Here is a 22350-nt window from a genome sequence, read left to right as displayed (position 1 = left end):
AACACTCAGACACACATACAGCTGCACAAGGGGTAATGACACATTAACAAAATGTGATATGACTTAATTTGTTCAAATTAACATTTAAAATCAATTGTAAATCAGCTTCTCAGCAATTACAAAAATAATACAAAATCAAAAGATGTAAGCAGAAACCTAAACACTTACTTTCCTTGACAAAAACAAAAAGAAGAAAAATAAAACTAACAAGAAACATCAAAACAGTTTTAATACTCAAAATTTGCATTAACTTAGGACAGATCTTTACAGACAATGACAATCTAACCTTACCTTGCAGTTCTCGGTACTCATCCAGTCTGATGAGGCACTGGCTTAAGAGTCTGCGTATGCATTGATTTTAATTTTTTTTTTATCTAATGATATTTTATATTTTTGTCTTTGTTATTTTTTATGTGACTAAGAACATAACGTCTGCTAATAAAGATTATTTATTAATCTATATTTTGTTACTTGGTTCAAAGTGACCTAAAAATTGTATAATTGTGCAGCTTTCTTTTAAAGCATTTAAACCAGTTTAGTGTTAATGTTGTATGATCCTGATTCTGATTCGGTACGCAGGGACGGCTGGTATAAGTGCGCTAGCAGGGCTAAACCCTCCATGTTGTTTACAATAAAAAATCTAAAATACCTAGTAAACACAAATGAAAAATATAGGCTATCACATTTTGTCAAATTTACAACAAAACTGGTGCCAAACAGTCTTAGGAAAATCCCAGGGTCTGTCCATAATTTCCATAATTATTCACAGCACTGCTCATGCAATGTCTTTCTTGGTTCAGAATGATTCACAGACGTCTCGCCACGCCCCCTCAGTTTGAAGCTCATTGGGACTAATTTTGTTCAGTCCAGGGTCAGCAGAAGGCCACAATTTAGCCAATAAAGGCGGACGTATAATAACATGCATCGAGCGGGAGTCTATGTGGATGTGGTTTGATGAAGACTGAGTAGGTACGATGGTGAGCAAGATTAACATAAACAAGGTGGAATATTTACAGTATTGTCTCACCTGCTTTCCTTAAAGTCTTCTGAGGAAATTCTGGAGGTGAATAGGTAGGGGTGCATAGACCAAAGCATATTCAAATCCAGCAAAAGGAAGACCAGCAAACCCGGAGTTTTTCTGTGACTTGGTTTCAGCAAAAGGAGTGGCTAACGGCAAGTGTAACTAAGAAATCTCTTTTCTGCCTGCCATGTTTGCTTTTGGAAGAGACACAGCTTGGACTCAACAAGAAATTGTCGAGCTAAAACATTTATCGCTGAAACCCCTAATGCAGGTGAATTAGAGGCTATGTGTAAGCTTGGTTTTTTTGGTAGGTTTTGGTGGCTTTTAACGGTTGTCTTTGAGCTAAAAAAGGACATGTTCACTTATACCAGATTTTCTTAATTTCAAGTTTATATATATATATATATATATATATATATATATATATATATATATATATATATATATATATATATATATATATATATATATATATATATATATATATAATGTCAAGCACATCATCAGACAAGATGAGATGCATTGTTCAAATAAAGTCCCTGCTCCTCCACTTCATCACCAGTTCAATTAAGCCTGTTCTGTCAGAATATTTGATGACGTCATGGATTGGCACTGTGGTTACAGAGTCATTAGTGAAAAGGCCAAGCAGTGGTGGAGAGCTAACACGTCTTTGTGCAGCACCACAAGTAGCTGCCATCACAGGGGAGTAGGTGTTATCATCGCTGACCAGCTGCTGCCTGTCAGCGAGGAAGGATTGCAAGCAGTGAATGAAATATGGATTAACCCCAACTGATGCCTTTTATAGAGCAAAGTCTGCCTCTATTGTATCAGATACAGTTGAAAAGTCCTTTACAATATCCAAGGCTTAGTGTTTAATACGGTGGAGATGGTAGGAACTGTTATTTATGCTATGTGCAAGCAGAAGTTTTGTGCAAATTATGCCTGTGCTTTGTAACACACAGCATAGTTTTTCTTTAATGACCAAACTAAACTATAGCAGTTGAATATAACTGCAGCCCTTAGGCAATGTTTTTGAATCAAATGTGAGGTCTTTCTCATTACATGAACACTTTTCATAAAAAAAGTAACAGAATAATGAAGGTTATAGCCTTAATTTTGGTTTGCCGTTTGAGAAGGGTGCAGATTTCTGCAAAGTTAGTTTACCTGCTGTCGTGGAAATGTTGTGGCCTTATTTCTGTGTGTTTGCACATGCCACTACTTGTCTGCCTGTGAAGATTACAGCTTATATGTGTGATGTGTTTGGTGTCCTGCGGATGTGGTGCACACGGGGACCTCTAATCCCCCTGGATAACCTTACCTGGTGGGTAACCTTTTGAAAGAGTGTCCAAGCAAGCTGCAATGTGAAGGCAAATAACATTGACTTTATAGGAAAAAACAAGAGGATATGATCCATAATGCTGCCTCTGCCTCAGACCTCAGATTGCCTTTTTTTTGTATTTTAAATTTTTTGTATTCAAAGGGAGAGGTCATCTTAGTGTCCAACTTTGAAAACAGCAAATAGACTAACTAAAAATAATGGCTTGATGATAAAATTGATTAAGTCAAATAAATAAATAAATAAATTGGAAAAGGTCAGGACAGTAAATGGTTGTTTTTAGTTATTGTTGCAGAGCTCCCACAGAACACAAATTGCAGTTATTAATCAGCTCTCAACAATTCTAAAACATGATTGGAAGAGTTTCTAAATGGCTTCAACATTAAGAGTCAAATGTTCTTCATCATCCTAAGTTGATTTATTACCTCATGACTTTATAAAAGCACATTACACTGATGTTCTGGTGAACTAAAGGGTCTTTTATTTTGGGGAATGGCACAGTAAATGTAGATTTAGACAATAGTAATGGTGGTGGTGGGTCTTTCTATTCTTCTGGATTTTAAAGTATTTTATTTTAGCCTGTATGTTCAATGCAGATACTCTCAAGAAATAAATTATGGGGATTTATTAGCCAGTTTCATTTAGTTGTTGGGCAACAGGGGATTAGTAAAACCTTTTTTTAACAAATCCACATCAACAATTTTACTTTCTAGGAAAATAAATTACTTTTTTGACTGCTGGAGATAGGCACCAGCCTTAGTAGTCAAAGCAAACCAAGGAAGCCTCAAAATGATTTATTACAAAAAAAAACATGCTTCGATCTCCAGTGATCTGAGTATTCATGAAGGCACACACACTAAAAGGTTTGCAACAGCTGTTTCACTCATTTTACACATGCAAATTGCTTTGCACCTGGTATGAAGATCAGTTTTGAACACGCTAATTAGTTTGCACCTGTTTCTATGCAATTCAATTTTATTTATATAGCAACAATTCACAACATATGTCATCTCAAGACACTTTACAAAGTCCCATTCAATCAAATCATCCAGACAGTTGGTCAAAAAAATTCCATCTAAGAAAACCCAGCAGATTGCATCAAGTCTTGACAAGCAGCATTCACTCCTCCTAAAAGAACAGGTAGCCTCAGTAGACAGCCATCTGCACTGTCGAATGCTTTGCAGCAATCCCTCATACTGAGCATACACGAAGCGACAGTGGAGAGGAAAACTCCCCTTTAACAGGGAGGAATCCTTTCTATGTTCTATGGTAATATCGGATGATCTATCTCCCCTGGATGGTGTCACAACTAACAAAATGCCAGACCAAGTGTACCTACTATGAAGAGAGAAAACACAGAGAGAACATAAAGTTAAACGTTGAGGTAACACCAAATGCAAATTTGAGAACAGTAGGAGAACTCAGCAGATCGAGTAAATAGACCCTGATGTCTTCCAGCAGCCTATGCCTATAGCAGCATAACTGCAGAGAAAGCTTAATATGACTTTAAAGACACTATAGTAAAGAGAGTTGCTCAGTACATTAAGGGGTAAATCACTCCCAAATTGCTTTTTTGCTAATAAACTGTATGAATTGATATATAGTGCTGTCTACATGTCCCAATCATTATTTTGACAATTTACTGCACATTTGTCAAAATCCTGTTTTAGTTTCTAAAGCTGTCTGTGTTTAACAAGTGTGCTTCATTAGCATTTCTAATCAGTATTGGTATTGGCTCAAAGGATATCGTGACCTCACCAAGAAAAACTGACGACAGCAGCTCTGCCGCTATGGGGTATAAAAGAGGCTAATTTTTCAAATATTAGGTGTGGGAGGAGAAAAGCTCCAGTTCAAGAGTAAGTTACACTTTAATGAACCAATAATAACCACAGAGACAAATCAGAGTCATTAGCACCATGTAATATTTGTCTTACTTGTCAACCTGGAGCTGTCCACCCTGAGTGGAGCCTGAATGCTGAAAGCTCTGTTCTTCATTTTAGTTTTTCAAAAGGCAGGAACCCACAAATAAACCCCAAGCCTTGGAACTAAGTGCTTGCTTGGGAAAATGTGAAACTACATGAAATCATCAAGATGTGATTGAGCACAGGGCTTAATGTTACAAGAAGGATTTTATATTATGGAGAAACCAATAAAAGCAAACTATTACTAGGGAAATGTGATCTGTCCTATAGTCCCTGTTAGAACTCTTGATCAAACATTTTGGAGACGTTTCCATGAGTTGTGTTTAAGATAAAATATTTGCAGCTGATGATTTGCATTCTCACAAGAATATATAGGGTATATTATTCCTATTAACGCCCAAGTAAATGCAAAGAGGACGAAATGGATATCTATAATCACACACACACACACACACAGACACACACACACACACACACACACACACACACACACACACACACACACACACACACACACACACACACACACACACACACACACCTTCCTTCACCAGGTCAATCCAAAAAGTTGTAGCTCAACATATACAACATAGGAGATTATTTCTTCATTAGGATAAAGACCTGCACTCTAATATCCTGTATTCTTTTTATAAGCAGGGGAAGACCACACGCTCCGCATCCTGCTCTACTCGCTCATCTTCTTCTCAAGTGTAATCGGCAACCTGCTGATTATCGTGGTGCTCACGTTCAATGACCGCATGCGCACCGTCACCAACGCCTTCCTGTTGTCACTCGCCATGAGCGACCTGATGATGGCCATATTCTGCATGCCTTTCAACCTGATCCCCAGCATTCTCAAGGACTTCATCTTTGGAGCATTGATGTGCAAGATAGTGACCTACCTCATGGGTGAGTAACAAGAGGGTTAAGAGAAAGGAAGTTGTTGGACTGCACCATTACCATTTGAAGGGTGGGTGGGGTTTCTCCCGAATACAGAAATGTTGGCTTAATGAATAGTTACTTAAACAATTACAATATTAGGACAAATTACAATATTTTTTGTAACTAATTTCAGAAAGTGAGACTCATAGATTTATAATACAAAGTGCAATATTTCAAGCTATTAGTCCTTGTAAGTTTGATAATTGTGGTTTACAGATAACCCCAAAATTAAACATTTCAGATGGGAAACTCTAAGTGTCCCACCTTATCAGCTGGTTAACTCAAAACCCACACAAAGGTTTTCTTAGCCTCTAAATGGTATTTTAGCCTGAATCAGAAGACTAGATGAACACAAGGAAGACTGCTGACTGGACAAATGTCCAGAAGACTCGAAATAAAAATCTTGACAAGGAAGGTAAGCCACAAAAGGTCAAAGCTAGAGAAACTTGTTGTTCACAGAGTGCTTCCTCCAAACATGTTCTATGTTCAGAAAACTGAGTGGAAAGGAAAAATGTGGTAGTAAAAGGTGCACCAGCAACAGGGATGACCACAGCCTCAAGGGAATTGTTTAGCGAAATATTTTCAAGAATTTGTGGTAGCATCCCAAAGAGTGAACTGAGGGTAGTGTCAGTTCATCCTGACCTACAATGCAAAGGTGTATCTTACCCATGGGGCTACAAATGTTGCAGTCCTCAATTCAAGCCACTCCTGAATGAGAGGCTACGTCAGAAGATCCTTACCTAGGCTAAGGAGAAAAAGAAGTGGACTGTTGCTAAGTAGTTCAAAGTCCTCTCTTCAGATGAAAGTAAAGGTTGCATTTAATTGGAAATCAATGTTCCAGAGCCTGGAAGAAGAGTGAAGAGGCTTAAAATCCATGTACCTTGTAGTCCAGAGTGAAGTTTCCACAGTTAGTGATGGTTTGAGCAAGGCAAGTTTAATTATATACGTTAGCACTTTTCAGTTGCAAAACGATTCAAAGTGCTGAATATGAACAGAAAAAAAAAACATTACAGAGGGAAATATTACATAGGACATTAACAAACGAGTTAGCTAAGTAAATCATTTACTAGACTTCTTTAGTTTCACTGGAATAAGCTTCAGCACTAACATTCAAAGCTTAACTGTTTCTATTCATATATTAACAAACATACAGAAAGCACAAAATCACAGTACTTAATTGTTTCTATTCATAATTATAAGTAAATTCAAGGGGGTTTCTGAAGTTATGTAGTCCAAGTTATCTAAGAGCTACAATTAACTAGACTAACTAGACTTTTTTTGTTTCATTGTAATAAAAATAAACTTAGTAAATCGTTAACGCTACAACTTAAGGTCTCTGATCTGACCTTTTTGACACTACAGCTAAGACAGAAATCAAGAGCAAAGAAAGCAGCATAGCGATGATGGTGTGTGTGCATGTGTGTCTTAGTGTAATTGTGTGCGTGTGTGTGTTGGTATAGGTCTGTTAACAATGTCCCAGATAGACCTGCAGCCATATTCATTGATAGTGATGGAACGTTATGAGGCAATTCAGTAGCACTCTGTTCTAGCTCACAGGTGTAAAAGAAAGTGGGAGCAGAGTATCTTGTTTACATAACATCCAGGAGAAATTAAGATTACTGGCCTTAAAAGGCCGGCACAGGGTCGCCAGTTCGGATGACAGCAGATAACGTGAGGTGCCACGTTATCTGCTAGTCTTGGTCCACTGGATTTTATAAAGTCCACAGTGAACACATCTATATACCAGGAAATTTTGGAGCACTTCTTGCTTCCTTATGCTGATGAGCTTAATGGATATGCTGATTTAATTTTCAAGCACAACTTGACACCTGTCCATACTGCCTAAGGTACCAAAAGCTGGTTTGATGACCATGGTGTCACTGTATTTGATTGGCCAGCAAACTTGCCTGACCTGAATCCTACAGAGAATCTATGAGGTATTGTCATTAGGACAAGAGAAGACACAAGACCCAACAATACAGATGACCTGAAGGCCGCTATGAGAGCAACCTGAGAGCTTCCTTTACATCTAAGCAGAGTCACAAGCTGATAAGCTATGTGCCACGCTGCATTGATGCAGTAATTCATGCAACGGGAGGCCAAACTAAGTACTGAGAGCATAGAAATGCTAACACATTTTGGAAGCCTGACATTTTTGATTAATAGTTTTTAATGAATCTTATGAAACATTCTTATTTGGTGATAGAATGAATTTGGCTTTTCATTGTCTATAAGACAATCTTCAAAATTACAAGAAACTTACAAGAGGCTTGAACATTTTAACTGTATTTCTAAGTAATCCATATATTTATGAGCTTCACTTTCTGAAATCATTGACAAAAATTTCTTAAAAATAGTATAACACTTACTTGCTATGCCACATTATTAAGTCAACAGAAAATATGGTCATCATATGCTAGATGGATTTGTTTTTAGAAGAAGTTATGATCCCGTTATGTTACTGAGCTATGCATGCGGTAAAGCCTGGATTCAAATCTCTTTTAAAAAAAAAGCACACCTATATGTGTCTTTTACTCAATGTGAGCCAGATATTCACCTTGTAACCTTCTCTTCATATCTGAATATTTTTTACTCAAATGTACTTTGAAAAGTAATTAATATCAGATCTAGCTGAATTTTAAGCAGTTTAGCTATGGCAAAATACCTTGGGATGAGAACTTGTAGAAGTAGGTTCAGTTGCCTCCAGCCAGGGGTTAAAAGTGACCCAGCCATAAGCAATTTCAATCATAATTATGTATGAATCGACATGTTTGGAATAACACTCAAAGAAATTCCAAGTTCCAGAACAAAATCAGCTGTAAGAAAAAAAAAATCAGCTGTGTGGTTAAATATTTCCAGCAATAAAGAGAGAACATTAGAATATAGCTCACGTTGACACATTATTATCAATATACTGTAAAAGAATAGTCCTGCTTCTTTAATTTATATATATACACATTTTTTTTAATGTTAAAACTATAAACCTCAATGTTTTTTTCATGTTTTATGTGGTACACAAACACTATATAGTGCTTAATTATAAAATGGAAAGTGAAATTAATGTTTTCAAAGTTTTTTTTATAAAAGTAAAAGTCTGATGCCCCTTTAGGCTGATTCTGCTAAATAAAATGCAACCAAAACCTTTCAGAAGTCTCCTATTTAGGGGGTTGAATACTTTTGCAAGACCCTTTATTTAATACATTATCTAGGTCATAAAATTCCAATAAAACCAATATAAATTTCAGGTTGTAATTTTAAGAAATAATGGAAATGTTTAAGGGGATGAATACTTTTACTAGGTGTTGCCATTCTTTTAAATCACACCACTTGGTTTAGAGGTCATAATGGCAACAGCTTTTCTAGTAAGCCAGTAAATATTGATCAATCCCCTTTTGTTATGTGAGTTCCCAGCCCTAACTGGGTATTTAACGAGACCTAATTGCCTGGTCACTGGTATATTTTTGTATTAAAATACAATAAGAAAAAAATAAATAAAGATATATATGAAACATGAGAGTTTTAGGTTTCTTTTCTGACCCTTAATTACATTTTGTTTCAGGCTTAATAAAGCTTATCAACATGTGATGCAGATTCACATAAGACAGTCAGTACTATTGCGGTCATAAGTGCTGAAGTAGAGGGCTACTGAACTTTTTTTTATATTTCTTGAAGATTTTCACCATTAATCCAAAAAGCCTCTTGATAAGAGGTAAAATGTCTTTAGGAAATAAGAGAAGTGGTCCAGCTGTCTTCTACTTATGCACTCAGGATTGTTTATGTCCTGGATGAAGGAAAATCTACACCATTAGTGCCAGTGTGGCATCCTAAAAACTTAAAAAAAGGAACCAGTCCTTCCCATTGTGATAGATTAGATTTGGCAGTTTGAACTCCCATATTGGCTTCTCCAAATTGTCCTTAGGTGTGAGTGTGTGCATGAATGGTTGTTTGTCCTGTTTGTCTCTCTGTGTTGCCCTGCGACAGACTGGCGACCTGTCCAGGGTGTACCCCGCCTCTCGCCCGGTGAACGCTGGAGATAGGCACCAGCAACCCCGCGACCCCATGAGGGATAAAGCGGTTTGGAAAATGGATGGATGGATGGAACTCCCATATTATATTTAAAAAGAAAAAAGAAATGGCTTCCCAAATCCCACTGACCACTGCTGGGAGAGCATGCAGTTACTGGGTTTGAAACCATGCCAGTTTTGGGTATTATGACCCAGGTTTTGATGTATCTGCTTGTAAATACGTGTAACACTGACCAAAGTCAACTACTTTATGCACACAGTGACTCTGTTCCCCCATCCTATGTGTTGGCATTAAATCTGTCATAGAGATGCTGCAAAATCTAATAATGCAGCAGCTGGTGATGTATCATCACCCCAGGAAAATGTGAATATCAACCATATTGAATTACTGCTTCACCCGCCATGGCGAAGCAGTTAAACTGCAGCGGTGATGGCAAATATCACATACATAGAAAATAAACAAAGAGTGCCATCAACCACAATGGACTGATATGGAAACTATGACACTGTCTTTCATATCAAAAAGTCAAAAATCTAATTTTTACCATATTTTTTAGGGCTAACTAAAAATAAGGACTGATCAGCTTGAAATAAAGCTATAAAAATGACCACGGATGTCCAGAATTTGGAGAGTAGGAATATCCATAATAAATGCCCTATTTTTTTCTGCAGAAGGTTTGGCATTATTCCCGTCAGTGGTAGTTTTGACATGTAGAATTATTTATATGTCTTATTATATGAGAAATACCGCTTATCTCATTGTTTGCGCAATACAAAATAAATATTATTTTTATCCAACTGCTTTAGAGTTCATTGAATCAACTTTGTACTAAAGAAAATTACATATCCCTTTGCTTTCCTAAGGAAATATTATTCGTTTAACCCTGCAATAGTCATTGTTTATAGGGAAATAGACATTCAACACCCCAACTAACCAGATACAAGACTGCCTTTAGCAATGACTGACTTGCTTCTAGCAGAAAATGAAAAGAGAACAAAGTCATCTTTGTTGTCCTGCTATAATAAAACTTCATATAGATGCAGTTCCTGTAATCAAGAAGGTAACGCATTTCCTGACGTCAATGAAATTGCAAAGGAGCTCAATCTCTATTGAGTAGCTGCACATCCACTGACTATTTTTATTCACTTTTCCAACTGTGGAAGCTTCATTGATATATACTTGCAGTACTATTCATTTAGAGTCACTAAGTGGTCATTTTCGTGTATATTCATATCGTTTTCAAGAAGTCTCTAATTATATTTTCTGATAGACTGGATTAGCGCACATTTGAACTGATGGAGTTTGTTTTATGTATTAATGAATATTTTTGAAGGCCCAAATTTAAAAAGCTACTTTGCAAGAAGAATTTGCTTAACGTATGAGAAATGTGGTGGAGTTATACATGTCTAGTAATTTTCTCGTTGCCAAGATTTGATTAGAGGAAACAACAGAGGATGCTCTGTTTGTCTTTTTATTTTCTTTGGTTGATTGATAATAGGCTGATAACCCTAACAATAAAACTGAGTTACAAAGATTCAATTTAAACACTTACTTTAGCAAAACTAAATGTAAAAAAAATCATAATCCTACTAAATTATTAAATACATTAACTTATGAATTTGACAATACATTTTTAAAATCCATCTTAATATGATAAATAGTTACGCATACAGTATTGTCTAAAAACAAATAAGATCAAACAAATAGAAAATAAAAAGATGCACTCATAAAGTACCAAAATCATCTCTGGTTGCCAAACACTGAGCAAACAAAGGGAGGCTAAGTAGATGCAAACAAATGTCTGGCTGACAATAATCAAACCTCTCTCTACCTGAAGGCAAGGTAACCACACCTATTGCTTCTCGCACCGTACTGCCCTCTTGTGTGCAAATAATCTAACTGACAAATAAAAACAAAAAACTTAACTAAAATTGCCGTTCTTTTTCCAGAGCAACATAATATATGCAAATGGGTGATGAGAACCACTTATGTCCTAATCTCAGTGCCTTGACTTCTGAAGACACTGTTGGAAACTGCTTAAGTTAACTATGCGTGAAGATGGAGATGAATCATGTTGTGCGAGTGCTATTCAAGCTGTTCTACTCTAAATACAAAGAATGCTTTCGTGGAAAGAAATGTAGAACTTAAACAAAATTAGTATCCTGCAAGCTATTGCTCATTATGTGATGTTACAACATCAGTGTTTACTGTATTTTATTGGTATTTTATAGGATGGGCCAGAGCCAGTAATGCAATACTTTGCAACTGGAAGAAAATCACTAAATGGATTTTCAGGAGTTTTTTTGTGTTGTTTTTTTTAAATCTGCAGTGAGAGAAAGTCCTCTTGACTGCTTCCTTATTCAGGGATCACCATAGTTATTTCAACTTGCAGACTTGGCAGAGTTTTTAGGCCAGATGCCATTGGGATCATGTCCTTACATATCCAGAGATAAATAAGTAAATTAAAAAAAAGAGCTCAGGGTCAATCGGATTGGATATAGCGCATCTCTGACCTCTAATTTTCTTTTACCCACCAAGTCTTGTCATATTTCTCAATTGGATTAAGGTCTAGCAGACGTTGACTTGGCCAGTCAAACATGGATATGTTTTGATTTAAACCATTTCCTTGTATCTCTGTCAGTATGCTCAAAGTTATTTTTGTACTGGAAGGTGATTTTCTGCCCCAGTCTCTGGTCTTTTGCAACTCTATAGCATGTTTTCTTTCAGCATTGGTCCGCATTTTGCACACTGAATCTCCCCATAAACACTTCTAAGTTTTCTGGTCCATGCTGAAGAAAAGCATCCCTCAGCATGAGGCTGCCACCGCATGTTTTACAATTAGGAAATGCTGTGTTCAAGGTGATGGCCAGTGTAGGTTTTGTGACACTCAGCATTTTTTGTGTATGTCTGTAAAGTCCAGTTTTGTTCTCGTCTGATTGGAGCACCTTCTGTGTCTTCCGCTTGAGCCATGGATCTCTGCAGCTTCTCCAGAGTTGCCATTGACTTCTTGGCTGTTTTTATATTGATGCTCTCCTTGCCCAGCTTGTTAGTTTAACTGCAAAGGCTTGTCTAAGAAGGTTGGCTATTGACCTCTGTGAGATGTTCAAAGCTTGGGATATTGTTTCAGAACCTGCTGTTATTGTCTAATTATGTGACTTCTGAATGCTAATGGTTGCGTTTTAGGCATATCAAAGAAAAGAAAGCTAAATATAAAATGTATTTTAAAATGATTGAAAAACATGTGTCCTTTTGTTTTTTTACACTTAATATGAATCTACTACTTTGTGATGTTCTGTCACATGAAACCCTAATAAAATGTATTAAGATTTGGGTTGGTGGGAATAATTTTGCAAAGCACTATGAAATAAGTAGATATGAAACAGAGGGGGAATAAAACAAAAAATTGGAGGTTTAAACAACAATATGTCATGGTTTGTGGATTAGGTGAAGGACCAAAGCACAGAAAGGTTTATGGGATGAGCATGTTGATGACTTATTCAACAAGGACAGAGAACTCAAAGGAGGCACAAGAAACACAAGACAAGAAACATGGCAGAGCACAGGGAAAGTAATGGGAAATATGGGTGCGCTTATGGGAAATCGAATGAGCCGATTAACGTGACGATCCAACAGAAGGCAGGAGGCAGAAAGAAAGAAGGGACTCTGAGGGACGGTAGACTAATTAACACAGATTTGCCGAACAGGGATACAATGAAACACTAAATCAAAGAAAATAGACAAATACCATCCTATTCACAGGGATTGGAACACAGGAATATACTAAGAGTCTAAGCACAAGGAGCATCTAACATGGCAAGAATACAGAATATAATGAACGACAGGAGAATAATGAAAACAAACACAAATGAGAAAACAAACATGACACCCAAAGTTCATAACACAAGAAGCACTTCTCGGTCTTCTTTTTGCCACCCAGACACAACAACCATCCCTCCACCTTCCCAGCCTATACATATAATGCTTATATTGTCACAGAGGACATGGATAAGGGTGGTACAGAGTAATTTCCTGTCTTGTCTTTTGAGTGGGTAGACGGAAGATCATATCACCGGCAGAGGCTCACATGATTTCCTTCACCATGACATTCTGATATCTGCCCCATTTCTGCACCTCAGTACTGTGTTTTTCTCCATATGTGACTGTGCAGCACCGAGCCTGGTTGTGGTTACAGATATTATTTTCACATTAGTCCATTTTTCCAACTCTTTATGAGTCCCAGCGCTGTTCTGAGTTCCGAGTAGTAATTTTGTTGTTTTCTTACAATCAAATGACAATATATGTTTTCATTTGGTTGAATGCCCATTTTCTCAGCTTTTTATGTAACCTGTTTTATTTTTCTCCTGCAGCCACATCAGTGAGCATTTCCACATTTAACCTGGTTGCCATAGCTATAGAGCGATACAGTGCCATTTGCAATCCTCTGAAGTCACGGGCGTGGCAGACCCGTTCCCATGCCTTCCGTGTGATTGCCGCTACATGGCTACTGGCGTTCATCATCATGATCCCCTACCCAGTCATCAGTCACCTCGAGCCATTGAAACGTCCTGACAACACCACAGCGCACCAGTGTCGCCACAAGTGGCCCATAGCAACTGCAGAGCAGACCTGGTAAGTACTTTGGCTCTAAATGGTATACAAATTAAGGCGCCTCTTAGTATTGAGATAGTAGTCAACTGGGAAAAAAAACTTTGGCAAGATTAAACACTTTCAATAACTCTTACATTTACATGACATGTTTCAGTTAATAGCTTGTGCAGTAACAGATGTAGTCTGTACAGATTATTCATGAATGAGGTCTTTAAAAAAAGTTATTTTATTTGCTTTGAGTTCAGTTATGCCAACACATACGATAAGAAATATTGATTACCTCTGTGGATTTGATTATGTTCCTAATCCATTCCAAGGGATAACTTCACCTAAGGTTACTATTACTGTATTTTGAATTCCTACAATTCACACAGTTTCTGCCTGTGGGACAAAGCGGCAGAACGAATGGTAAAATGTGTGATTAGCTAGCTGAGCATTTAGAGTATTTTGTTTTCCAGCATGCTCTCACCGCACACCTGTCAGTGAGAGGGACTATAATGCTGTGCGTCCCTGCGAAGGCCTGCTTGTAGCAGCTCAGTGTGACACATAAAACAGTTCAATGCAAAGTCTTCTCACCGCCGAGAAGTTTGTAGTGTGACACGTACCTGAATGCGCGGAGTCTGCGCAGAGTCCGCCTTGAGTACACCTCGAGTATGCGCAGACCTCTGCGGAGTGAAGCACGCCCGAGTATGTGGGGACCTTTACATGAATGCACTTCTAGTTTCGACATTACAGTCAGGCAGTCTTGTAGACAGCTTAGGGGGCCAATAAGGTAGTGACACATAGACAATATACATGAAGACGTCTCATTACGAGCCTGCTGCGCCGCCATACTGGATGGGTCTCCCTTACTCTAGGCTGGCATAGCAGCCAATAGGAGTAAACATAAAGGGAGCAACTTTGCCCATATTTTCTGCAGTTTATGGTTGCATTAAGCGGCTATAACGATTGAAAGTAGATCGTGTAATGCAGATGATCATTTTTTGCTGAGATTGGCTCTGAGGATGTGTTTTTACTTGGTGAGAACAATGCAGAAACCTTATTTATTAATTTGTTATCTCTATGTTTTACCAATTAAGGCTGAATGACGTTACCAGACTAAGTGCCCTGGAGTTATAGAGTACCAGCACATGCAGAAAATTGTGCAAAAGTGTACTTTTTCAAGGGTCTTAGGCTCCAGGTACAAGGAACTTTATCGAGGCATAAAATTCGGGAGCAGCCTAAAAAAAATTGTCTTAATGTAGTGGAAAGCATTATAGCTGTATAGGTTAAATAAAAAGGTCAAAAAATAAAATATATATCCCACTTCAAAAAAGTGAGATGGCATAAAGTGGAAATCTAACTAGAAAGTACTGCATTGTGCTTCACACACCATGTGTATCCATGATTAATATGTATTGTTTCTGAACATGATGGAGTTCACTAGTAGTAAAAATTAATTATTTTGTGAAATCAGATAAAATTTAAAATTACAGTTGTAGCCTTCACTACGCAAGTTAAAGCCATTTAGTATAATATAACTTATTCCATTTCCTTTAAAAAAAAAAATCTTCCATTTCAGTTACTGAAAGTTCTGAGTTAAAAAGAGCAACTTAAATATACAAACCTGTATTTATTAGCATAGGGGAAATTGAAAAAAAAAATGTTCTTAGAAAACTTCATAAATTATATATAGCTCTTTTTTATGTATTGTTTTATCATATTAAGTGCCCTGGAGTTATAGTGTACCAGAACATGCAAGAGATTGTGCAAAATTGTAATTTTTCAAGGATCTTAATCTCCAGCCCTATTTGCAAGAAGGGTAGTGTACAACACTTTAATGATCTGGAAATTTTAAACAACACTTTTCCAGGCCTAAAACAACTGTTGTATGCTTGTGTGCATGCATAACATGCAAAAACATGAAGAAACTATTGTTGTTATTTTGAGGCTGAGTATTTTACATGTGTGTGAGAGAGTGAAAAAAATTAAATTGTACAATCCAACTTGTTTCTTTATTAAAATATAAAATGTATTAATTAATAAAAGTATTCATTTGTAATACCACATGTCTCTTTGTTTAAGGGCATAAACAAAGCATTTCAGCATGAAAGCACATATTTATTTACATATTTAATATTATGCCCTACCACATGTCTGTCTATTAAATAGCATTAAACAAAACATTTCACTATGAAATCACGTATTTATATAATAATATGCCATATGTCTGCATTCATTTATGAAAAACGTTGTTTTTTTAGTGTGACAGCATAACCACATCTCTGCCGTTTGTAACAAATGTGTAAATGCGTTGAGGGCGCGTGAGAGGCCTATCCAAGATGGGCTGAGCTGAAAAGTCAGTCCATGCGGCGTCTATGTAGTTACACAGTACCGTAATGCTTCAAATATCCATTGAGCGGAGCGGCTTGGTTGCTACCCAAAGTCATACTTTCACATTATAACAGATTTTTCAGCGCATTGCGCCACATAAAATCGGTCAGCAAACACAACGGTAATCGTATTTAAGGCGCAACGGATTATAAGGTGCACCATCAATTTTTGAGAAAATGTAAGGATATTTAAATGAGTCTTATATTCCAAAAATACGGCAATTTGCTTTGTAATAAAGTTAAAGGGGCCCCAACAATTAACCTTTACTGACGTTTTGTTGAACTCATTTTAAGTTGTTCAGAGACATATCAATAAGAATGGAGGACATTAGTAAACAAAGACTAAATGAGAGCGTAATTATGACAGACAAGCATGCAGGTGCATGCAGATTGTGCTTTTGGCATTCTATTGGGTTTTACAATATTGGAGAAGTAATGAAATGTAATTAGAAATTATGAATGCCTTTGATCACTTCACTAAAAGCTACTAACTGCGTATTTACTTGTCTGGTTATATCCCCAGTAAGAAGGAGCAGCAGATAAGTTGGTTACAGTTTGAATTGATTTTATTATTTTATACTTTATGTATATCAATAAATCAATCATATTTCTATTTGTACAGTAATTTACAGCAGTTACCACCTAGCCAAAGTGCTTTCAAGTAGCGGAAGACATACAAACTAGAATAAAGGAAAAACAAAAGCAAAGCATATGCAGAAACATGCAGGACAGAAGTGATACAGTATCAGTATAAGGAGGTTATTAACCAAACGTAAGAGGAAATCTAAAAAAAAAAAAAATGCATAGGGTTATAAATAATTAATCTGTTTGTCAATTGACCTTCATTTAGAATATGAAAGTCTGACTTATGTCTGTTACATTTGTACTTTAAAAAAATGTAAGTATTAAAAGGGGGTCTTCCCCTTTTAATACTTTAATCCAGCAACTTTAATCCAGCAAAACCTGAAATGCTGAGGAACCAACTTTATTAACTCTGCGTCTATGCTTGTGGGCTTCATGAAGGCCACAACCAGAAAGGCATTGGTCTGTCAATAAAGTTTGTCAGTATTTAAATTCTTGCCAAAGTCTTTGAACCCCAGATCTTTGTCCCCCTATGTACCTTTGAAGTATAAAGTTGTGCCAGAAACTTTTGGATATCTGAATAAAAAGGAGGCTGAAAAAAATAAATTGAACTGGTGTAAGATAGATTCAAAATGCAAATAGGTTCAAAAATATGTGTTTGGAAGGAGCATATTCGTGTTCCGGCTGCTAGATACTCTGATAATCATTATTTTTCTTTGACTTTGCAGACATGGAAGAAATTCATCTGTACATATTTAGTCTTTTAGATATATCTAAGAAAAGAGGTACACGTCTTTCGTCTATTATAGCCGTCACATTTAAGGTTATTCATACCCCTTGGAGATTTAGATTTTGAATAATTTTCATTCAACCAAGAAGTTTGCTTCTCAAGGATAATGAGACCGGCATCTGTCAAAAGATAATAAACAGCATTAAAAGCACAGAGTATTTGCTGGTCTTGAAAGATTGCTTTATACTGAAATATTCAAGGGGCATTAATTTCTCTTTAGTATGACAGCAACAGATTTACTTTAGAGAACTGAGATTTCAAATTGTGTGACCTGTGTGCTTATATGATTCCTGATAGACTGCAAAAAGGTCTCTTGATAGAAAATGTGACAAAAAAGTAAAAGCTAAAAGATTAATATTAACCAACAAACTGGCTCGTCTACTTTGTAGCTCATATATACCTGATATCGGTTCCATGGTTACCTGCATCTCTGCTTGGTCTGAAGGATCCTCGCTGACAGATCTTTAGTTGTAGGCTCTATGAAAAATGCCTTGCTTGTCAGAGAGTGTGACCAAGTGGAACTATGAAGGCTATTTTTATTAAAGGGTGTAGATGACAGTTTTTATTGTTGTCTGATGCGAATAAGCATATTTCTCTCTTTGCCAATTGTTAGCTGTTTGTCTCAATTTCTCTAACGTGTCCGTTGTAGGTATGTTCTACTTCTGCTTGTGCTGTTCGCGATTCCAGGACTGGTGATGATTGTTGCCTATGGACTGATCTCCAGGGAACTTTATCGAGGCATAAAATTCGAGAGCAGCCTCAAAAAAGACTCCACCGGTAAAGCCACATACACAACACAGGTAGAAAATAATGTAAAGTTAAAGGTTAAAAAATAGACTTAATGTAGTGGAGAACATTATAGCTGTATAGGTTAAATAAAAAGGTCAAAAAATAAAATACATATCCCACTTCAAAAAAGTGAAATGCCATAAAGTGGAAATCTAACTAGAAAGCACTGCATTGTGCTTCACATGCCATGTGTATCCAGGATTAAAATATACTGTTTCTGAACATGACGGAGTTCACTAGTAGTAAAAAGGAATTAGGTATTTTGTGAAATCAGATACAATTCATTATATGACAGTTGTAGCTTTCCCTAAGCAATTTAAAGCCATTTAGTACAATATAACTTATTCCATTTCCTTAAATAAATCTTCCATTTCAATTACTGAAAGTTCTGAGTAAATATAAAAACTTAAATAGACAAACTTGTATTTATTAGCAAAGAGGAAATTGGAAAATAATTAAATGTTCTTAGAAAATAGCTAGTATATCTAGCTATTTTATGTATTGTTTGGTCATGCTAAGTGTATTTCTATCAAATTAGAAGAATACCACTTTTTTGTCAGCCTTCCCAGAGTCTGACTTAAAGTCAGGACTACTCATTGGGCTATAACGAAAGTATTTATAAACTCATCACAAAAAGTAAGGGCATTTATGTTTGGTTGATAACTTTTTTGAAGCTCTTTTTTCCCCATATAAAATGGCATTTTTATATGTTTTATTCTTTTTAAATATGTCCTGTCTGGCAGTGTAACTTTAAGAGATGTTGTCTTAATGCCAAAGAGAACCCAACAGATTACTGCACAATACTGCTTTTGCTATAGTGCTCCAATTGATATATATGCAAAAAGCTTCATTAGATATTATTTCATGTTCAATGGACACAAAAACAGAAAGGTAAAAGAGAAAGAAAAAGAAAGGAAAAATGGTGAAATGGGTAAAAGACAGTACGAGATAACATCCTCTGCTGCTACACCTGCAGAGAGATATAAAAAGAACAGCAAAACCATACAAAAAAGTACCACAGGTACAAACAACAAATGTCTTGATAACATTACTGGAAAATACATAGCATTATTTAATACAATATGTATTTAGAGACAGCCAAAGCTAATTATAGGGTTTATCTGTATACAGATTTACTATCATACAGATAAATAATTTATGACACAGTTTTAAGGGAAGTTGAGGGTGTCAGCCTGATGAAAAGCTTGCCTCTGCCAATGCCAAATGTGTTATTCTGCTATTGATTTTAGTTAGGTGTCATTTCCTGGATTGGAAGATTAAAGTTTGAAGAAAATCAAAGCTATTGGAAATTAGTGATTTATTAATTTAACAAACATGGGCCTAAGTAGAACGTGTGAGATCTGCAGACAATCACAACAGACCCGTACCTCCCCCACATTATAGGTACTGCAGGGTGACCATTCCAACCTCTCCATTGCCAGATACTGGAGGAAGTCTCTAATGAACATCTCATCCTGGAGGATAGTGTTCAACCTCTATTTAGCTACAGAACATAATTGTAAAAATAGAAATATCCTTTGTTGTCCTTTATTCTAGTAATTCAGGTGTATCAGCAGTAAAGTGACAGGCAAACAGAAGCACAGTGATACATATGAAGAAAAGCAAAAAAATAAAAAGAAGATAAACTGTAGAGCGAAGTCAAATCTACTAAGAAAGACCAACTGTACAGTTATGAAAAATAGCATAGAAATATTGTAAAAAAAATTATAATGGAGTAGGATAATTTAAACATTTATGCAAAAAACAAACAAAACCATTTTCCATGAAAACAAATGCAACACCAATAATGGTAATTATGTTTCGATAGAGTTCTTCTGTCTTCCACCACCATTATTGGACTGCCTATTGGATGCAGAATGTCATTTGGATTTTGTCCTGCATTGAAATTGCCTCAGATGACGACAAGCCTTATGTTTCAAATTAGGTTGAAGCTGCCCCACAACATTACATGCCCTCCACCCATAGCTATTTGGAATTGACAGAAAGGATTTGGCAATTTTTGATGTGTGCAACCCAGAAACTCAAATCTGCCGGTCAATTCTCAAATGTAGTATTTCCCTTACAAATGTGGCACTATTTCAGGAAAATAAACGACATACGAGTTATTGCCAAGAAGCAATGTTAAGCCAAAACAATTGACCAAACACATATTTTCCTACTTTGTTTTTGTTACAGTAATGTTTGACATATATGGTTTACAATATAACTTTTCCCCAATATGATAGGTGTTTTAAAAATATACATTGAATAGCTATTAGAAATGGTCAGAGAAGTCAAGACTTGTTTTAAACAAGTTTTGAAGAACAAGAAAATTTTTGTTAAAAAGCTGCTAGCTTGTTGTGGCATATGCCAAAACAACAACCCGTACATCATTACAAAAACAGCGACTATGTGTGGAAGCGATTTAAAAACTTGTTTTTTGCCTTCAAACAATGCCAAAGTCACAAGTAAACATCCATCTGATTTATTTTTTTTAATCTGATAATTTAGAAACTCAACATAAGTGGCAGATAATTGTTAGTTTTCCAAATAAAGCAGATTTGTGCAGCACGCAGACACAGACACAGACACAGGCAGCATACAGCAGTGGGGGCTGAACACAACAGGGCAGAAGAAGCCAGCTGGCTGAACACACAGGAACTGGTAGGCAGGGATGAGTTGGCTGAGGCAGGTATTAGTAGCCATGTGAGCGGCGTTGACAAATAATTGCAGCAGGTGGATCTGATCAGGTGCACAGTGGTGGCTGGAAGATGACTGTCACCTCTCAGCCAAAGAAAACACCTAATCAGCTCTGAGCTGAATCCAGAAAAGTCCAAAACAAACTAACAAAAACCTAAATCATGACCAAAGCTTTGGTCTTTGTTGATCAACACACTTGAGCTTTAGAATGCTGCCAATGCTCCATATCAGCCATTGTCTCAAGGAATGAGAATGTGGAAAAAGGTTAAGGAATCCTGGGTAAAAACTGCTAAAAGGGTTCTTCAGCCACTTGAAATTATTATGACAATCAGATGTTGAACCATTTGCACACAAAGGTTTCAAATAAAAGACCTCTTCATCAGCTATCCAAATTTGTTGGCTTGTATAATGGAGCTTAGTTTTTTCAAGTCACTTAAATTTACATTGTGCCTTTTTAAATATAAAGCTGTCACTTTCCCACTCATATATATATATATATATATATATATATATATATATATATATATATATATATATATATATATATATATATATATATATATATATATATAAACTTCCATTGTTTATGCTAGACATCAAAAACTATTTTTTAATCATTTCATTTTTCAAACACTTCAATCATTGTGAAAATGATGTACTTTAAATCAAACAACCTTTTGTAAAGACACAAGTATACACTAAATGGCAACCCAGTGGAAAGCCCTGGGCAGCACTGAGTTATGGTGTTCAATTTTCTGGAAACTTTGGGCTTGGACATTGCAATCTATTTGTATTCTGTTGCCTTCCACAAAATATATTGCACATGAAACGAGAAAACAGGAACAGTACTATGTAGTAATTTTGAAAGACCATTCATCCACCTTCCAGTCGAAATATCTTTTGTTTGGGAGTTTAATCCTTGTGGCCCTACAGATGTTCTTGTGGGACTTCTTCCTTTGTTGAAGGAAAACAGGATTATTAAATATCACTGATGAATTCCAATATGCTCTAATGGATGATTACTACTTTTCAGCAGGAAATGTGAGTCACCTCTCATGACACTGGGCGCAGCAGCTGCTTTTTAAAGAACGATGAGTCATTCAAAATAAACTCTACAAACAGGTGTCTGAGTTATCACATAGATTAACCCGCTGGTTACAGGAAAAAAGGAGGCAAATATAATAATGTCAAATTCAGGGCATTTATTTATTTTTTTATTTTTTTGCAGCTTCTAGTGGCTTGCTTTTATTAACAGTAGACTG

The 22350-nt window shown here is 36.3% G+C and overlaps 1 protein-coding gene across 2 annotated transcripts in view; it reads left to right on the top strand.

The window, feature by feature from the left end:
• The window catches only part of LOC105934904 (cholecystokinin receptor), a 46108-nt gene that overhangs the window by 17817 nt on the left and 5941 nt on the right, over positions 1–22350 (top strand). Inside the window, exons 2-4 of one of the 2 annotated variants that reach the window (XM_012875083.3) lie at positions 4937–5188; positions 13615–13876; positions 18249–18376. In XM_012875083.3, coding sequence (XP_012730537.2) covers positions 4937–5188; positions 13615–13876; positions 18249–18376 — 642 coding nt within the window. Of the gene's footprint in view, positions 1–4933; positions 5189–13614; positions 13877–18248; positions 18377–22350 lie in introns of both variants that reach the window. The other variant, XM_036139186.1, reaches the window with a different exon arrangement.

The sequence above is a fragment of the Fundulus heteroclitus genome, chromosome 7, assembly GCF_011125445.2.
Source record: "Fundulus heteroclitus isolate FHET01 chromosome 7, MU-UCD_Fhet_4.1, whole genome shotgun sequence".
Lineage (NCBI taxonomy): Eukaryota > Metazoa > Chordata > Actinopteri > Cyprinodontiformes > Fundulidae > Fundulus > Fundulus heteroclitus.
This window is presented reverse-complemented; position numbering and strand designations above follow the sequence as displayed.